General features: G+C 36.3%; 2 protein-coding genes across 11 annotated transcripts in view; one reads left to right on the top strand and one right to left on the bottom strand.

The window, feature by feature from the left end:
- Positions 1-12,258, bottom strand: part of KIF18A (kinesin family member 18A) — a 73,477-nt gene extending 61,219 nt beyond the window's left edge. Inside the window, exons 1-3 of one of the 2 annotated variants that reach the window (XM_032488386.1) lie at positions 12,141-12,258; positions 3,565-3,937; positions 1,137-1,294 (exon numbers count right to left, since the gene is read on the bottom strand). In XM_032488386.1, coding sequence (XP_032344277.1) covers positions 1,137-1,294; positions 3,565-3,889 — 483 coding nt within the window. In that variant the 5' untranslated portion in view covers positions 3,890-3,937; positions 12,141-12,258. Of the gene's footprint in view, positions 1-1,136; positions 1,295-3,564; positions 3,938-12,033 lie in introns of both variants that reach the window. The other variant, XM_032488387.1, reaches the window with a different exon arrangement.
- A 24-nt stretch (positions 12,259-12,282) lies between these two features.
- The window catches only part of METTL15 (methyltransferase like 15), a 469,830-nt gene continuing 462,205 nt past the window's right edge, over positions 12,283-19,907 (top strand). For 7 of the 9 annotated variants that reach the window (XR_004323122.1, XR_004323121.1, XR_004323123.1 and 4 more), the window contains exons 1-3: positions 12,418-12,508; positions 14,368-14,605; positions 17,430-17,716. Coding sequence is in view for 4 of the 9 variants with exons in the window: in XM_032488388.1 (XP_032344279.1) it covers positions 17,447-17,716 (270 nt within the window). In the remaining 5 variants the exon portion in view is untranslated. The other 2 variants (XM_014568117.2, XM_032488389.1) reach the window with 2 other exon arrangements.

The raw sequence follows: 19,907 nt of genomic DNA on the forward strand, positions 1-19,907 counted from the left end.
AGAACGATAGGGTATGTCAAAAGGACACAAGACACAGTGTGAAGGAGCTGCATCTGGCCAAATCTGGCACAACTTGCGCACATAAATAAATAGTTAGAGAAAGGGATTATAATCTATTGAATAATGTTAAGACTCCATAAATCCACAATGATACAGTAAAGGAAAGGAAAAGCCCTCCTAATATTAGAAAGCCAATGAATAAATGTATATGAAATCATGGAATTCAAAAATCACTATCATCTGCCAACATAATCGTAATTAAGGCAGGAGTCACCAGTGGATGGTAAAACTAATAGATGAAAGTTTGAGGAGTAAGAGGATATTTACATTGATTCCTTATAAGTTACTGATTAATTATAAAGGATAAAGTAGTATCTTTATAGTAGAAAACTTTGTAGACACCAGCATAACAAAATTGACCAAAGCTAACATAGTCAGTAATGGGACTAACTAATTATAATTACATAGGCCTCTTGATATGATGTCATATAAGAAAAAATCATTGCCACTTCTATGGTATTTCTGAAAGTGCATAACCTGAATGCAATCATGACAAATCCAAACTAAGGGCTTTATGACAGTAACATAAAATACAAAGAAATAAAAATCCAGATTAAGGTTTAAGTTCACAAATGAACACAATTCATAATCTTAGATTTTCTTTTTCAATAAAGGACACAAAGAGTAACTAGTAAAATTGCATTAAGGTCTATAGATTAGATAACAGTATATCATTGTTAATTTCTTGATTTTGATAATTATTCAGTGTTTATAAAAGAAAATTGCATGTTTTTATAAGTCTAAGTTATAGTTCAGGAAAAAAATTGCATACACACATACAGAGAAAAATCAAATGTGGTAAAATGTTGATATTTGGGAACTCTGGGTGAAGGTTATCTGTAAGTTCTTCGTACTAATCTTGCTACTTTTGCATAAATCAGAAGTTATGGCAGAATAAAATACTTAACAGGAAAAGAGTAAGATGCATAACAAATACTTAAGACCAGGAATTTTAAAGATATATATTTATGAGAAGATTTCTGCATGATGGAATAATTTGAATGTACCACGGACCTTCTTAAAAAAAGATTTCTCAGTACTATTGATTAATGTAAAAAATGACATTGCGAACTTACCTCCAGATAAGAAACTGCGGTACTACATATCTTCTCCTCTTTAATCTCATCCATGGATTTGTAAAGGTCTAACATTGTTAGATACATCACTCCAGGCTCAGCAGCTGATCCTAGCATTGTGTGGGTCTTCCCAGCTCCAGTGGCACCATACGCAAGGACTGAGTTTTTATGAAAAGGTATCAAAGCTTTTTGTTATGACATATAACATTACAGTACCTACTGTCTATTAATAGTTCCATCTGGCTATCCTAAATGGTAACTATAAATCCACCAGATTCAAAATTAATGTACAGTGTTAACCTTAAAACCTGAGAATTTTAACACAAATTGACTTACTCCTATATTCAATATTGAGAATACAGCAGATGGTGTTATCATCCACCCATCTGCCCCCCACCTCCTCCCTTTCTTCTATAACAATCTTACAAATTTTAATCAATTATCAGTCTCATCTATTAGTCTCAGTCTTCTTTAATCTGTCCTTTAGAATTTGTACAGTTATTTTTAAGAAAACAAAATATGAATATGTTAAACCTTCTTAATTGTTCCAGTCCTATATGAGAAAGTTCAAATGCTTCACCTACAAATATTTTTAGGCACTCTAAGAGAGGACACCTGGATATCGCTCCAGCCTATTTCTACCTCTGATCTAGGTATACTAGGTAATTTCAAGTTCTCTGCAGGTGCTGTTCCTTTTCTATATTCCACTGCCTTTGTCTTGGAGAGTCCCTCTACTGAATCCAGCTGGAAAACTTTTACCTGCTCTAAATATTCAGCACAAACGTCAACTTTCCTGTGCCTTCCCTAATCGTCTTCAGTCAAAACGTCTGCTCCCTCATTTGAGCCCTCATCCTTTTACTCGAGCACGTACCACACTGTATTTCTAACCATGAGCTCCACCACACCAAAGGCCATGCATCCCTCACACCTACCTGGCACAGAGTAGACTCCGGTGCTTAGCACAGTGCCTGACATACTCAACAACAAATAACTTTGAATAGATGAATGTATACTTATGAAAACAGATAAAAGTGACAAACATACCAAAATATGAAAAAGCAACCCTGCAATAACCATGTTTCACGTCACAGGGAAGTTGGGGGAGGAAGCTGGGAAGAATTAGAAACTTGTAACTCAGGACAAGTTTGCTGAATGAATGAATTTTAGATAGAAGTCATTTACAAAATTCCTTTTAAATTTTTTATTTTGGGCAAATTACTTTGTTTTCAAGATTCTATCCAGTACAACATAAAAGTGATGTGTTTCTTCAAGTGCAAAAAATATAAAATTAAAAAAATCCACTCTGAATTACATACCCAACAGAATATCTAGCTAGGGCAATAAGCTTTTGAGAATTATTTTTATAAGTTACACCTCTCTGCTAAGTTTGTTAACATACTACAAAAATACTTTGCAGTAGAATGAATTAAACTGATGCATGTTTCATTTTGTTCTATTTCACGTAAACCAGCAGTACGTCAAGAAGTCTTAAGATAGCTGGCAAGAATATAAAGTGAAACCAAGAAGACACCAAAGATTCAGTATTACTTTGGTAGAGATTTTTTCATTTGGAGTCAAGAAAAAAAATTTTAAATCTCTAGAGAAAATACGGAGTTTCATGAATGAGGAAAAAGAATACCTGCTTAAAAATGAAAATCAAAGCAGTTCTAATCAATAAACCACATTCCATTCTTGCTTGACCTAGAGGGTAAGTCTTCTGTAATAAAAGTGAATGAGTCAGTGAAAGACAGTGAAACATGTTATAGTTTGGGGGTATCTTAAAGAAAATGCCATAAATAATGGTAATTACAAAAATAAGGTATTAATAATGGTGTGAAGTGCCTGGTAAGCATTCAATTAAAATCTCTCTTTCTAGGAAATCAACATGGCTGTTTTGAAAGGCAAATTATTAGAGGTCTATCTAGAGCACTAGAGATGATTTTTGGGATAAAGATATGCTAAAACAGCACATGATATTCAATTAACACGGGCTTTTAATATTTTTTATTTCAAGGTACTATAAAGAAAAATGGTGCTATAAAGAAATTGCCAAGTGTTCAGAAATGCCCCACTATTCCTCCGGGATTGCTCTATAGGTAATTATTGGGAGAATTTATGAATACAAATTGTGACAAATCTGACACTGAGTACGAGAAGCATGTGGTTTTATAACAGGAAACTGAAAGGATGACCATCTACAGGAACCAAAGCAAGGCCCAGGAAGAAAAAGTTTCACAAACAATATATGTTATATATGATTACTATATTTCAAAGAAAATCTACATTTACCAGTGAACGTTTGCTGAACTTTTTTTTTAAAGCAAACAAGCATCTTAAAATTGATCATATTTAGAAGAAAGAGTAGATGTCCCCTCTAATGTAAAACTGAAATTAGAAGGAAACATTAAAACCCAGTTGCAGCAATTACCTGTGCAATTATATCCATTCAAAAAACTACGAAGAATTGGCTTAGTAGTGTGTTCAAAAACTTCCAACTGAGTTGAAGTTTCATCAAAAACAGCATCAAATACAAATTTAAGATCCTTATTTTGTCTCTTTGTAATATCTCGGTTTATAGTTTTCTTCCCGTGGAAAAAACTGATTTCTTCTTGCTTGGGATCAAAAACTAGAATATGCTTATCCACAACATGGACCACTTTATGGAATCCAGCTGCCTTTTCTTTTGTGTTTTCAGGACGCACTCGAACAACTACTTTCATGTGATGACACAGGTCTTCCTCTGTGACAGACATTGTTGATTACCTTGATTCCTCTGTTTATGTGAATGCCTGAATATTTCTCTGAAATTAAGAAATATTAATATTATTTCTACTTGTATGCAAAATGACCAGCATGTAGTACTCACTAAAATAAGAAAGGTGTTAATTCTGTTCCACTCACCTGGTAAATATTACTGGAAATATATTTCTATATATATAGTTCATTCCTTGGTTTGAAACCTTCCTATGGTTCTTTAATCATATTCAGAGTCGAAGTGCTTTTCAGTTTTCACTTCATGTTTTACTTACTTTCCCCTTTGCTCACTCCATTCCAGCTAACATATCAAGCACTCCAGTATGGTCTTTCCATGAGCCATTTCTTCTATTGTAAAGTGCTTTCCTCAATATCTGTATGACTAACTTCCTCATTTCTTTTAAGCCCTTGCTCAAATGCTGCCCCCTTGCCCATTCTTATTACAGTTGCTAATCCTATTCCTAATCACCCTTATACTACTCTACAATTTTCCCAAAGCACTACAACTTCCTAAAAGAATATGTATTTTTTACTTACTTATTTTTTGTTGTTTACTTTCTCTCTTTTAATTAAACTATAAACTCTTTAAGGGCATTTAAAAAAAAAATCTGTTTTGCTTATCAATGTGTTCCAAGCCTAAAGCACTGCCTAGATATGGTAGACGCTCTATAAAAACTTGAATAACTAAGTTAGTAAATTCTAAAAGGCTTCCCCCCAACTTGGTCTTAACTTTTAGATCCTAGATTATTTTCCAGATAGCTGAGGTTCCCAAATTGTTGATCTTTATTAGTTTATCTTTACTGTTTTTATTTGATGTAGTCATATAGTCAGAGTATAATTTTTAACCCTGCTATCATTGATGAACCTTAAATTTGCATCATTATAGAACAGAAACTAGGATCTATATTCAGAGATTAGGACCTCTGAACACACAATGGGGGAATACACCATTTCTATCACCTTTATACATGGGGTAGATAACTGATACATCCTTGGGACTATTTTTAATACTATAGGTCTCTGAGATGCAGGTAGAGACAAGCCTGGTTGTGTCAATTTCCACTGCCAAGAGGCTTGCAGCCAAGATCACTTTTATTAAAAATAGTAAGCCAAAGCTCTCTCTTCATTACCTTAATATAATTCCGAGAGATCCTTTCCTGTCCATTCCCATGACCCAAACATTCCCAGAGCTCTTGTGAAAGTCAAAGCTACGTTTTTGGGTAGCCTAGCTGTGATTATACATGGTTTAGCTACAGTGTTTGAGTTAAAGTGGAAGCCCAGGGTCTGATTGATATTTCAGAGATTTATCAGGTTTTGTGTGTGTGCACCATTCAATGTTTTACATTGTGATATAATGTGATCACTATGCAGATAACATACTATTGGGAATAGAGACTACTGAGGTCACTGAAGTAATATAGATAAGAGATGATGTTGTCAACTCAGAACAGGGTAGGGGTCAGATTTTGGATACATTCTGAAAGTAAAGACAAAGGAATTTCCTGATAGATGTAGGGAATAAGAGAAAGACAGGGCTCAAAAATAACTCCGAGGTTCTCGGTCTGAATGATGGAAGAATAGAATAGTCATCAACTGAGCTGGAAAGAACAGAGGATAGAGCAGGTTTCGGGGTAAGAAAGATCAGGAGTTCATTCTGGACATCTTAAATTTGAGAATTTTAATTGACATCCAGGCAGAAAGGTCAAGACAGCTGGCAGCTAAGTGAAGAAAGTAAAGGTTGTCCTCAGAGTCTTATTACCGTTTGAAACTTTTCACTGTTTTTAAAGTTTAACATGGCATTAAGATTTGGCGGGGGGCGGGCAGGCAGTGGCTTTTAAATCAAGGAGAGAATGGTCAGTTGTGCTAAATACTGCTAATAGGTTAAGTACCTACTAAGAAGTAACCAAGGGATTTGGCAACACAGGGGCAAAGGAGAATGAAAATTATGGGGAAATGGTAGGACAAAGGCCTGAATGGGAGAAGACTCAGACAGCAAATATTGGAAGCATTACTGCAAAAGTGAACTAAGAAATGTTAGTTGGTGTGGGTAGAGGAGAAGGCTTAAAAGAAAAGTATCTTGTTTGTTTTTTAGAAAGGGAGAAAAACAGCAATGATAAAGCTAAAATATGTCACAAAACCATATATTTTTGGGAAGAATTTAAGTAAGGCCAAAGCAATTTAAAAGCAGAAGACACTGGACATTGCACTCCCTTTTCAGGACTCTGTCCTTCTCCCAAAAGAGAATACTGAAATGGAAAGGCTGGTCACTAGGATTCTAACAATTAGGTCCCAGGTGAATTAGTACCCTTCTCTTTCTTCATCCTTGAACTTCTGTCTAGCCAAGTACCACAAAGCGCTTATACCTCACTTCTATGACATTGGACAAGCTACTTAGCCTCAATGAGTCTCAGGTTTCTAATTTGTATAAAAGAGATAATACCTCATAGCTGTTGTGAAGGATAAAAGAGTATTAAGTGTATTAAGGCATTCAATAAATGTCAGTTATCTTCCCTATCTGCCACCATTCCTGCCTCTTCTTCCCAAAGATACTGGCCTATCTTTTTAGTGTTTCCCAGTAGGCTTATGACTAGCATTTTGGGTAGGATAATTCTTCCTTGTTCAGAACTGTCTCAATATTACAGGATTTTAGCATTTTTGATCCTGGTGTATTAAAGGCTAATAATAGAGTTTCACATTCCTTGTGATACCAAAAACTGACCTCCATACACATTTCTAAAAGCTTTTAGAAATATTCAACAGTGCTTTGACGTTAAGTGACAGATAAAATATACACAAATGAAATGGTTAAACATATATAAAACATCAGGTGATTATTTCAAAACAGATCGTAGAATCTCAAGGTTCGAAAGTACCTCTTATTAATTAACTCATTAATTCAATAAGTTAACTGTTAGATGTTAAAGTTGTAAAGAGCTTTGGTTAACCCCACAGTTCTGCTACTAACTGGCTGTGACAGCGGGCAAGTTGCCTCATCTGTGAAGTGGGACTAACATTAATAGCTAACTCATAGAGTTCCTGTGAGGATTAGCATTAGAACAATGCCTGGCACAGAGTATGCCCTATTACTGTTATTACTGCTATTATTATTATCATCATCATCAACATCATCATCATCTATAGTGTAGTAAAGGAAATAGACATTGATAAAACAATAACACAAATGTGCAAAGGTGACGTGCATTATAAGATAAAAGTTAATAGTGCTGTGTGAGACTGTAATGGGGGATTAATACAGTTAGAAAGCTTCCGAGAGGAATGACTGGAGCTGAGAGCTGAAGGATGGAGTTACTAAGTAGGTTTAAAAAAGAACATTTCAGGAAAGAAAACTAGTGTTGCATTCAATAAATATTTATTGAGTGCCTTTTACATGCTAGGCATTTTTCTGAACTTTGGGATAGAGAGGGTCAAAAGGGTGTATGTATATGTAGGATTCTATTTTAGATAAGGCAGTTGTGAAAATTTTGTCTAGTGGGGTAGCTTTTTACAGAGACTTAAGTGAGGGAGCAAGCAAGTAAGTGGCTCTCTGGGGCAAGAATATTTCAGGTAGCCAGTCCAAAAGCCTGTGGTAGGAAACAGCTTGTGCAGAGGACATAGCTGGCTATGTGGTCAATTTGCTTAAATCTCATTTCTTTCAACAGTTTAGTTTGAGATAGTTTTAATTCTATCTGCAGCATCTAAAGAAATGCTCAGTTTAGCTGTGCTTAGTCTTGACTGCAGCTGGAGAGAATAAAAGGGAAGGGAAAGGGTTACATGAAAAAGATAAAACTGGATGAGGGTGGGACCAGATTTAGAAAATCTTGAATGCAAGGCTATAGAGCTTACATTTGACTTTGAAGTTAACTGGCAATTATTGAATGTAAAAATCATGTTCAATTATGTTCAATAAACTGATGATTTCAGAGATTAATGAGGTTGTTCCTACATTAAAACATGATGCCTGATTTCTTTTTTAACATGGTTAAGTAAAAGAAATGGACATCTAGTTGATTCTGAAAAAGGCACACAGAAAACATATTCCTTGACCATCTTTACTAAGAAGTGGCAAAAGAAAAGTCTAAATATTGTTATCTGTGCGATAATAATAATAGTGTCGATTTAAGAATTTTTTTTTTTGGATAACCATTCAGAAGACAGTATCACAGCCCCTGATCAGTTTTGTCATATTTACTTTTAAGTGGTATTTGTTGAATAGAATCTAAAAAGCAAGCTGGTAGGATTTCATTGGTGGGACTAAAACATTAAGGATAAACACTTCCAACATCATTGTCCATTGTAATAGAAAGGTATTTATCTAGTCTAGATTGGGTAGAATATGAAAGAAAGAGTAATGAAGGAGCTAATGCAGGGGCTGTGGTTGCTAATCTATAAAACAATAAGGTTGGACTATATGATATCTAAGGACCTTTTCTAGCTCTGAAATTGTGTGACTATTGCATATGATTAGGAAAGGGTGTAAGAAAGTGACAAGAAATAACAGCTAATAGGACTGTATGACTTTACCTTGTATCTCTAATCTCTTGTAGTGTGCCTGGTATATACTAAGTTCTCAAATATTTGATTAATGAATAAATTAATTAATAAACTGTAAAAAGTAGACACAGAATCCAAGAAGCAATTTACCCCTAAATGGACGGAGGCAAGTAAGCAATATATCTAAGAGATCACATCTCAACATCTCACAGTACTGTACAAGGATTGGCAATGACAGGAAAGCACAATGAGGACCCTGATGCATCAAAAAAAAAGTTGAGTATGTGGCCAACTTCTTATTTACAAAATTAGGAAAATGAGAAGATCATCTTTTATGTTAATCACTGAAGATGGTTAAAACACTCACTTAAAAAGGGTAACATTCAATTTTCTGGGAGATTGACTTATATAGAACAGCTCATTCTTTTGCTATATTTAATAAAGAGGTGTTAAAACCTAATTTTCTTCAATAGTTGCAAGTTAATATAAACCAAGCTGAACAACCGAATCCTTAGCTTATATTTCTAGGTACTGTTAACCCTAGACAAAAATTTAAGCCAATTAAGTGAAAGATTATATGCAAGTATAGTAATAATATTTATTTAATTTATTGGGTGCATATACTGATACTTTGTCAAAAGCAGTCATATTATGTATCTCATGTGGTTCTGCGCTCAACTCTCCAATGACCTCTCAGCATAAGAATAAAATGCAAACTCCTTGCCTGCCCTGTAAGTTCGACATCTGGCCCCTGTCTACCTCTCCGTTCCTGTCTTCAAATGTTATCCTCTCCCTCGATTATTCTGTTTCAGTCACACTGTCCTTCTCAGTGTTCCTTTAACACTTCAGTCTTGTTCCCACCTCATGGCCTTTGCACTTTCTCTTCTCTTTGGCAAATCTTAATCCCTCAGTTAGTCATTCAGGTCTCTGTTCAAATGTCACTTCACAGAGGCTTTCCCTATAGATTCCATTCAAAACAATGTCACCCTGCCTTTGCCTTTCCAATCCCCTCCTGCTTTATTTTCTTCCTCTCTAGACTCATTGGATAATATATGTTATTTGATTACATATTTATTGCTTTTTTCCCCTCTAAAATGTAAGCACTGTGAGACTATGCACTTCATCTGCACCCCAGAACCTAGAACAGGGCTTGTCAAGTATTTAAGATTGATTACCTACTTGTTGAATAACTGAACGAATAAACTAATAGATTTTCAAGATATGTGTGCAAAAAACAAGTGCAGAATAGTGGACCTGGCATTCAACCAGTTGTATCTTTAAATGATACATACATATTTGTACATGCCTGGGCTCTCTCAGGAAGAGAACACAAGAAATTGAAAACACCAGTTGCTTGATGGTGGGAAACTATGAACGTCTGGGTGTCAGGCAGGCTCACTTTCTACTTTATATCCTTTTGTACTGTTAGGATTTTAAACAAGTCTAGGTATTTTTATTTCAAAAACAGAACAAAACAAAAAACATTAAAGTTTACCTTAAACACAACCTCTCACTTAACAATTATGGCATACTTTCTACTGTGCTCTTATTTTACAAACAGAAATGTGTTAAGCAATTTACATGCTCTCATTTAATCCCTGTAACAATCCTATGATACAGGTATTATTATCATGTCTATTTTATAGAGGGAGGAACTGTAGTATAGAGAGATTAAGTTAACTGGTTAACATCACACTATTAGAAGCATAAGACATGGGATTTGAACTCAGAATGACTGAATCTAAAGGTCAGGGATTTATTTAATCACTGCTCTCCATGATGCAAATATATAACCCCCAGAAATTTTCCAATAGAAGAAGTTAAAATTATTTATTTACTATTTTTGATAGAAACTTTTGGGCCTAGTGTAGGAGCTCTTGAAGGAATGTTGAAATAAAACTGGAAGTCCATGATTTCTCATTGCCTGTTGGATATCACACAGTATCTTTTCTCAGCAAACATGCTATTAACTGAGAATGCTTGGACTAGGTCGATATAGTGATAATTAGTAATAATGAACAACGATTATCATTTGAGCACACTCTGTATGCCCAGCATTATTGGTAAACATTTGACATTCATCACCATATTCAATCCTCAGAAATCATATAGATTCTATTACTGTCTCCATTTTACAAAAACAGAGTTAGCTTTAGGGTAAGGAACTTTTCCCAGATGACCTAGCTAGAAAGTGAGGAGCTAGAAAGTGAGGAGCCAGAAAGTGGATCCAGGTCTAAATCCAAAAAGTCCACGTTTTTACCAACTGTGCTCTACTGGAATCAGAACAGAGGGCTTTCAAGCAATGGAACAGAAATGTACACATTTTCTTGAATGTAGACTGGTACAGTTATAAATTATTTCTTAAATACAAACTCAAATCTAAGTTACATTCAGATTCCACAATTTTTAGGACCAGGAACTACCTTTCACACTATCATTTATAGTCTCTAAGCAATTTAAACTTCTTATTGGAAATAAACTTAGTGTTAAAGCCATTGTTTCTACTAACTTACAAGCATCAGGGAAGAATGAAAATATATGGACTATTTTTTCCTCCTAATTATCATAGAGTTGACAGCACAAAAGTCATTTTATCGTGTACCTTAATTGATTCAGAGTATATTTATAGAGGGACAAGATGCACTTTTAAAATGAAAATTTTATGAACTTTTAAATACTTGTCTAATAACAGGAGACTATTACTGTTAAAGGCAGATAATCCTTGTTTACTCAAACTGACAAAACTTACAAAAGTAGAAACTTAATAACAAGCACTACCTAGTTTTCGGATCTTATACTCTCTAGCAACAAAGTTCATATATACCTCCCAGAATCCAAGGTGGGGTGCTGACTGGGGTGGAATAACATTAATCAACTAAAACCTGTAGAATGCCTTATTATACCTGATTGTTAATGGCAATCTAAACTATATATCATACAACAAAATTATTCAATTCTGGTCAAATAATCTCTTCACATAAAGAGCAGTCAGCCTTGACCTCTCTGAAATTGAGAGCCTAATGAGCTCCTCAAGGCGAGTCTTGCAGAAACTAAGAGCAGACTTCAGAAGGGCTGATTCTAAGTGCTTAGAAGTCCCTTTCATTTGCAGAGCACTTTGTCAACCAGTGTCTCTTTCATAGCCCATCTAATTCTCAGTAATCCCGTCAGGAAATACTGGCAGGTCTTATTTTGATGCTACAGTTGGGGCTCAGGGCAGAGTCCCGATTGATCTTTGCCAGGCTAACAGCAGAACCTCGCCAGATGAAAAGTTTCCAAGTCGGTTAACCAAGGCTCCTCATTTGATAGTTACGCCCAGAGTTACATTTACATCTGTGTCTGAAACAAAATACTGTGAATTTGGAGTCCGGAAGGAACTTCACACTGTAAGGTGCTGGACAGTTAAAGTCCTCTGCCAAAGTCTGGAAAAGGGGCCAGGATGCCCTTTAAAACTTCCGACTTCTTAGAATTTCAGGGAGGCGATCCCTGCCCTTCCTGCAGACAGTCGAGGACTCCCGATCTGGCAGAGCCACTAACTAACGGGTTCTCGAGTTCCTTCTCCCTTTCACTTTCTCTCCAGGGACCCTAACCATCCCCACCCTCATCCTCACCCCCACCGCCCCTACTCAACGCTTCCGTTTGTCAACAAGCCCACCTGGTCCTCTATCCCTAAGGCGGCGGGACCCTTCCGCTTCCAGCGAGACAAGTCATACAAAAAGACGTCTCCGAGACTGGACTTTTCTCCTCTTGCCTCTCACTCACCTCAGGCCCAGAAGAGGTTACCGCGACACTTCTCTTCAATGTCCTCCTCCCGGCGATTCAAACTTAGCCAGGAGATTCAAACCTAAGCCAGCTTCCTCAGCGACTCGTTTCATTGGCTGCCGTCTTCGTTGACGTCATCACGCAGGACGTTGCCGTGGCGCGCTGCAGATTGGCGCCAGGAGTCGCATACGCGCGCTACAGTGAAAGCAGGCTGGCCCCGCGTCACCGTGGCAACGCGCACGGCTGCTTCCGGAGGCAGTGGCAGAGGTGGGCGGGGCTAGGCCGGAGCAGCAGGTGGGAGGCGGCCACCTGGGATCTTCAGGCGCCTTCAGACCGCGGGCGCGGGGCCCGGTCCCAGGGTTCAGGGTGTGAGTGAGACGGGTGCGGGTAGGGGTTGGCGTGTGTCCTCTGCGAGAGGGAGAGGCGGAGCCTGATGGGTGGATTAATGGGATCTGGGTGTTTATTTTCTCCTTTTCTCTATTGAATAATGAGGCCTCCAGGCCACAGGTTCCACGATCTGGAAGCTGTAAAGACACCCTTCCTTTCAGCCACTGTCACTTGGTCCGAACTAGGATCAGTTCGCCTCGACTAATTTAAAGTCCAGTGCTTTTGGTTTGAGGCCTCAGGCTTCATTTCTCAGGATCCTTAGGCCTTCTCCCTTAGTGCTGACTCGGAAACTATTTGGTGTATGGCTGTTTTTTACATTTCTTTCTAATGATGGCATTACAAAATAAATTCATTTAAATTTATTGGCCTAGTTCATTATTGAATGCAATGGGTTTTTAAGTCCTAGGTTGTAGGTGTTATTTTAGAATGTAAACTTTAAAAAGAAAAGAAATAACTGGAAAAAAATAGGAAATGTGTTTGCTAAGAGACTTCATCTTTTATTTCTCAGGGTATTTTTAATAGTATGCTCTGAATTTCATTGTTGTTCTTTATACTGCTATTATTGTACCCATTTATTTAGCAGTTATATATTGTAGATTTTAAGGACATAATAGCACATGATTGAGTTACAATCCCTGCCCACTTGGAGCTTATGTTTTAGTGATTCAATATCACCATATATCTAGGACAGCACAACACCAAATGCAGACTATTGTAAGTGAAACAATGTAGGGGAAACCCTCATATTATAGATGTTTCCTATTGAAGAAAATCAGAAGCTCTATGTATTGTATATGATTCATTATATATGATGCATGTTTCTGAACACTGAATAGAGCATCAATAAAGCTACTAACTGCTGGCTGTATTACATGTATTTTAGCTAATGAGATAGTGATTTGTGTGGTGCTGAGTTTGATAGTGAAATTGAAAAGCTTTTAATTTTATTTCAAATATGCACTCACTCTATAGTGTCTTACTTTTGATGTCCTAGGCATTTTACCAATTTTATATATGTTATATAATCATTTAATTCTCAAAACAGCCCGTAAGATGTAGATACTGTTTATTTTACTGAAGAAAAAACTGAAGTTTTCAGAAATTCTCGGAAGGAAAATATTTCTTTTGAACTGTACAAACCAGCCAATTCAGAACTGAGTCATTTGTCTCTGAAATACTTTATAGATTAAATGATATTATGATACCATCTTAATCTAGTCTGAAAATAGTCATGTTTTACCAATATTTGTAAAATTGCATTGTTTATAGGTGAATAAGTGGAAGTGTTTTTAATTTTGTCATTTTTGATACTCACGTTGTATAAGGCTGACTAGTCTCTCAGGTGTTTCCACACCTAATCCAAGTACTTACTTTAAGTATAACTTTTACCATTTAGCAGTGTTCAGATGATGAGGTTCATATTCTTAGGGTTTTGTAGATTTAGTCAAAGCAGAGAAATTTTAACGTTGTAATCAATGCCATTACTGTGCCAGATGGCTTCTCTTTAGTTTGGCAAGACATTGAGGAGTATAACAGAAAGATTAAGAGACTGAAGTATTTTGTGCGAAATGAAGGGAAAAGATTCCAAACTTTACAAACACGTAGTGCTAAGGAGACAGAAATCGCCACCTTTTGTTAAAGATTGGAGTATAACTAATGCGCCGTGTTATTGAGAACACAAATTTAACACAGGTTCATAGTAAACTGGAAAGAGTGGAGAGAAGGATAAAATGGAAAGTTAGATTTGAAGTTGCATCAGACCAAAAAAAAAAAAAAAAAGTTAAAGTGAATTTGAACCTGGCAATGGTAAGGACTTATTCACATCCCACCCCTCCCCCAGGAACACTCTTTGGAAACCCCAGCGCCTGCAGGACCCTTTGGCAGCTGGGGACTGGAAGCGGCGGAACCAAAGGCAGACGGTCCTCGGTTACTGGGGCGGACGTGGGCCCAATCTGTCCGTCCTTGCAAGTTTCCCCCAGGGCTGGGACTTGGACTGGCGGCAAATTCAGGTTCTCCGGCACCATAGTGGTCGTCGCTGGCCCGAGTTAGAGGCCAACTGAGAAATCTTCATGCCTCAGGTGAGGAGAAGTTGGCCGAGTCCCGGAGCCCTTTTGGAGCCCGCCTCACGCCTTTGGGGGAACTTCAGGGGTCGCCGGATTCGCACAGGACAAAGGAAACACGCGCCTCACTCTCCCGCTTCCTCCCTTCAACACACACTCCTGCTGATTTCTGAAGTTTCTAAACTGCTCCCTTCGTCACAGTGTAATTCTTAGGCTAAAGGATGAATTCTTCCCTTTCCTTTAGGACCTCTTTCACTTTCTCTGCGTTCGGGTGCCAGCCTCCAGGTCGGGCTTTTGGCTTTAGGAATTACGTTTTCAAAGGGTTTTTTTCTCTGTTGGGAGAGTTGAACTGCAATGACGGTAATTGGGAGCACCGTTGAGGAAATATTGTTCACTTATCTTTGTGCTCCTACAATTAAAAGAGTAACCTGGCTAATTCTGTAATCTCAGTAGTTTAAACTGAATTTTGCTGGCAGAGAAAAGTTAAATGGCTTACCTAGGAAACTACAGAGTTGGCTCTAGAGGTTGAGTTTCCCGACTTCCTGCTTCTTATACTGTGACCAGAGAGAACTTGAACTCTTAAATCATTTAGGGTGGCTAGTTCTTAGGGGACTGCAGGAGTGCTCTTGGTTATTTGGTAGGAGGTTGGGCTGCAGAGGAGGGGGAAGGAAAGCTCCCTTTATGGCGTGCCCCCTTCCATTTTTAGGGAGGTATTTAAAGAAACGACCGAAGAGGAAGATCAAGTATTGAACCCTTTTCTCCATGTTTACCCACATTAGTAGCCAGTTAGTGCATTGTAAAATCTACAGGCTTTGTACCTTGAGCGTATTTGAGTAAATACAAAGAAATTGAATGCGGAAGAAAAGAATTAAATGCTGGTCAAAGAAACATTTTATTTTTCTATGTACTTGCTTTTTCCTGTGTGTTCTGATTCTTACATTGGAACTGATGGGCTTTTTATTTGTTTGCTTGTTTTTTTAAAAAAATTCAAAATCTGAGCATACAGTGTAGATTGTTTAAATACATTGGATAGGCAAAAGAATCAAATAAGTTATTGGTCATACTGTTTAAACACTCCAGAGTCCACTATTGTACATATGTTCTCTGTGGGATGCCCCACAGTATTCTGTATTTCCAAGTGAGTAGGACCAAGCAATACGGTATTGTTGCTTAAAAAAAAAGAATTTAATTCATGGGATACTACAATTACATAGAGTAATCAAAGTACCATTCAATTACATGAGTATATTAAATAGAGCCAGTGGGCTATGTTTATAGCATATAGGTTAAGATAAAAGGTTTTGGGGATAGAATGCTGGTGTTACAGTTCTAGCTTTAAGGGTCTTCTGGTTACTTGACCTTTTGACAAACCACTTCTCTGTTTTCTCATCTGTAAAATATAAATAATGATAGTACCGTCATCTAAGAGTTGGGGTAAGGATGGAATGAGTTAGTACATGTAGGGTGCTTAGAATAGTAAGTGATACTTAGTGCTCAGTAAGTGTTAGCTTTTATTTTGAAATATGTTAGAAATACTAGGTTAAAGTGTAGTTTGGTTTACTTACGTAAGCTTTCTGGAAAAACATAAGGCATAGTTCATAATTTGGCTAAGTTGTTACTGCTGAACATCCAAAATTTTTCTTAAAACACTCATTTCTAACTTTTTTGGCCACATTTTTTTTGTGTCACATTTGTAACAATTCTGTGGATTATGGCTTTTATAAAGTTGACATACTATCCTCAAGGTAACATCTTATTGATATTATATTTATGTAATAGCAAATATATATTTTATTTTCTGGTCATTACATGTGATTGACTTTTTAACATTATTCTTCATTTTATACTGCTAAAGGAAGGGGAAGCAAATTTAAGTGAGATTTGTATTTCTTGAAATATTTTGAGAATGGTTTTTGGTAGGGTCATTGAGACAGGTGAAATTTCCTGATTCAAGAAACAGGGTTTGGTAAAAATGTTAATCCTGTAGACTCTCCCCAACCCCCCCCCCTTTTTTTTAAGAAAACACTTATGAAGCACCTAGTGTACTTCTGATTTTGTGACTATAAAGGGAAGAGTGATGTTAACTTGCTACTTACTGTGGTAATATCTAAAATATTGCTTGCAACTAAATGGATAAAGAGCATAATGTTTTCAAAAGGTCTTCTGTTAAGATGTTTACATAAATACTTTTTTCCTCTGCATTTTAAAGAATTACAGAATAAAATGGAGCAAGTATGAGAAAGTGAAGGAATGTATCAGTTATTTATTTGCTTGTTTTTGAGGGGCAAGCAACAGATAATTAAAGGTGAAAGTGAAATGCCAAAAAGTGTTCAGTGGAGTGTTTATAAAGTTCTAGTTTCAAATGATGTGTATTCACTGATAGAGGCTACAGTGATGTGATCTCGTTAGAGAATATCCATAACAAGTCTAAGATTTTCACAGACTGATCACTTCCCATAACCCCTTCAGTCATGATAACTTTCAAATTAACAGTTCTGATGCATTGAACCCATTCTTTAGACTTACTTAAAATTCAAAAAAGCGTATTTCAGAAAAATGCTGACTAATCAATTTTCACATCTCTGATGGTTAAAACATTGATGGTGTCAGAGCTTATCAGGTCACATTAAAAATTGTATTTTCAGATAGTTTCTGGGGTTGTCTTGATTTCCTTGCTTTGCCAGGGTTAGGGTCAGAGTAGTCACCTTCACTTGTTTGAGATGATGAGTTTTACATATTATTTTCTGTGTAAAATATTGCATACTAATTGCTTTCCCCCAAGTATTGTAACATTCTTTTTTTAAAAAATCCAACAATCATGATATTTTAAATTTTTTTCTAGATTTGTTGATCTACAGAATGCTTCGATCCCCAGATTTTTATAGGATCTCTAAAAATTTTCTTTCATGCTGGTTGGAATCTGGCATATTTAATTTGGGTGTCTTGCCAAAAAAAATACATGCTACTGCAGAAAGATCTAGTGAATATGAAGCCCAGGAGCAAACAGATCAAACTGAAACTCAGGAATTACACAGATCTCAAGATAGAGATTCTCAAGCGATGACTAAATTACATGTTCCAGTAATGGTGGATGAAGTCATTCGTTGTTTGGCACCACAAAAAGGGCAGGTAAGTTGATTAGTTATTTTATTTTCTAACACTTTTTTATTGTTAGGTTGTTTTATTCTTTTATTGTTAAGTTGAATTCACTTAATATTCACAATTTTAAGGTGTGCAATTCAGTGATTTTTAGCATATTCACAAGGTTGTACAATCATCACCACTAACACACACTATCATCTCCCTAGTAGGACACCCCATACCCATTAGCGTTCACTCCTCTTTGACCTCCTTCTCCTTGCCCCTGACAACCACTAATCTATTTTTTACCTAGATAGAGTTGCCTAATCCGGACATTTCATATCAATGAATTTATGCATTGTGACCTTTTGTACCTGCCTTCTTTCACTTGGTATGTTTTCAAGATTCATCCATGTTGTAGCATGTATCTTACATCATTTCTTTTTATTCCTCAATCATTCCATTGCATGGATATGGCATTTTTAAAATCCGTTTATCAATTTATGAGATTTAGATTTCCACTTTTGGGCTACTGTGAATAATGCTGCTATGAACATTCATATATAAATTTTTGTGTGGACGTGTTTTCAGTTCTCTTGGGCATGTACCTAGGAGTGGAATTGCTGGGTCATATGGTAACTCTATGCTTAACTTTTTGAGGATCTGCCAGATTGTTTTCCAGAATTGATTAGTTTTATCAATTAACAGTTTTAAGAGGAAAAGAACATTATGCTGGCTGAGTGGTTATGGTATGAAAGCCAAATTCTACTATAGCTTGTTGAGAATTTTGGTATCTTTTTAGGAATAACTAAAGACAAAGGTAAGGGTCTGAATTCCTGTTCCCTGTTTTCTTAGGCTTAGTTTTCAACTACCCTGCTGTCTTATTCAGAGTTCTCCAGAGAAACAGGACCAATAGAATGTGTATGGTGTGTGTATGAGTATAAAAAGAGAGAGAGATTGGTTGATTGATTATATAGGGTTGGTAAATTCAAAATCTACTCAGTAGACTGGTAGGCTAGAGACCTAGGTAAGATTTGTAGTTTGAGTCCAAAGGTGGTCTGCCTGCAGAATTCCTCCTTGTTCCAAGGAGGTCAGTGTTTGTTCCAGCAAGGCTTTCCATTGATTAGATGAAGCCCACCCTTGTTTTGGATGGTAATCTGCTTTACTCAGTTTAGCAATTTAAATGTTAATCTTATCTAAAAAATACCTTCACAGAAACATGCAGAATGGTGTTTGCCCAGACATCTGGGTACCTGTGATCCAGCCAAGTTGACACATAAAATTAACCATCACACTTGCCTTATTTATAGTGCTGCTGATTGGATTATATAGATCAGATATGAAAATCTTTAAAATCAATACAGAGATTGCAAAAATCTTAGGTAATACAATATCCAAAAAGAAAAAGCAAGAATCTTTCTGAAAATTAATCACATTTACAAAAGGAAAAGAAACCTCTATCATAGTACATTTTCTTTTAATATCTGTTTATAACTTTGTGCTGATAATAATCAGCATACAGACTTCAGAACTATGGTCTCTTTTCTAGAAGCTACTATTATTATTTAAAAAGTTATTTTCATTTTAAAAGTCACACCTTACTTCTTTTTCCAATATACAGTGCCTTAATTGTTAAGAGTAAAGATTCAATAACAGGGCTGTCTAGGTTTGAATCCATTGTGTAACATGCATGGGTGTGTGAACAATCCTCCCCCATCCCACCTCCCCACACAGCTCTTAAGAAACCATCAGTAATAGGACTTAGGTGGCTTCATCATAAAAATATTCTGTTTACCTTATCCTCAGACAGTATATATATAATGAAATAAATCCAATGTTCTTAAATGAGAATGTGTGTATGAAGCATCTGGCTAAATGCTGTCACATAGTAGGGACTCCAAAATACACATTAAAATGTAAGTTAAAAAATTAAATTGGATAAAACTGCCTGTTAAATATGACTTCATCTAAATGAAATTCTCTTCATTTTCTTTAAAGACTCAGAGGGCAAGGATAGCAGTTAATACTCATACCTAAATACGAGTAAAAAATATTTATAAATATATGATACATTAGAGGTATATGTGAAGAGGGAAAGGGCAGTTATTAAAAGAGTAGAACTGAATTCTATACTTGAATTTGATCTCTGGAGCCAGAAACCAAAGCTTATTGTATAAATTTGCTGAACCCTAGTATCAAAAACCAAATATTTATTTTGCATTAACCCATGAAGTAGAAA

Source organism: Camelus ferus, chromosome 10 (assembly GCF_009834535.1).
Source record: "Camelus ferus isolate YT-003-E chromosome 10, BCGSAC_Cfer_1.0, whole genome shotgun sequence".
NCBI classification, from domain to species: Eukaryota; Metazoa; Chordata; class Mammalia; order Artiodactyla; family Camelidae; genus Camelus; species Camelus ferus.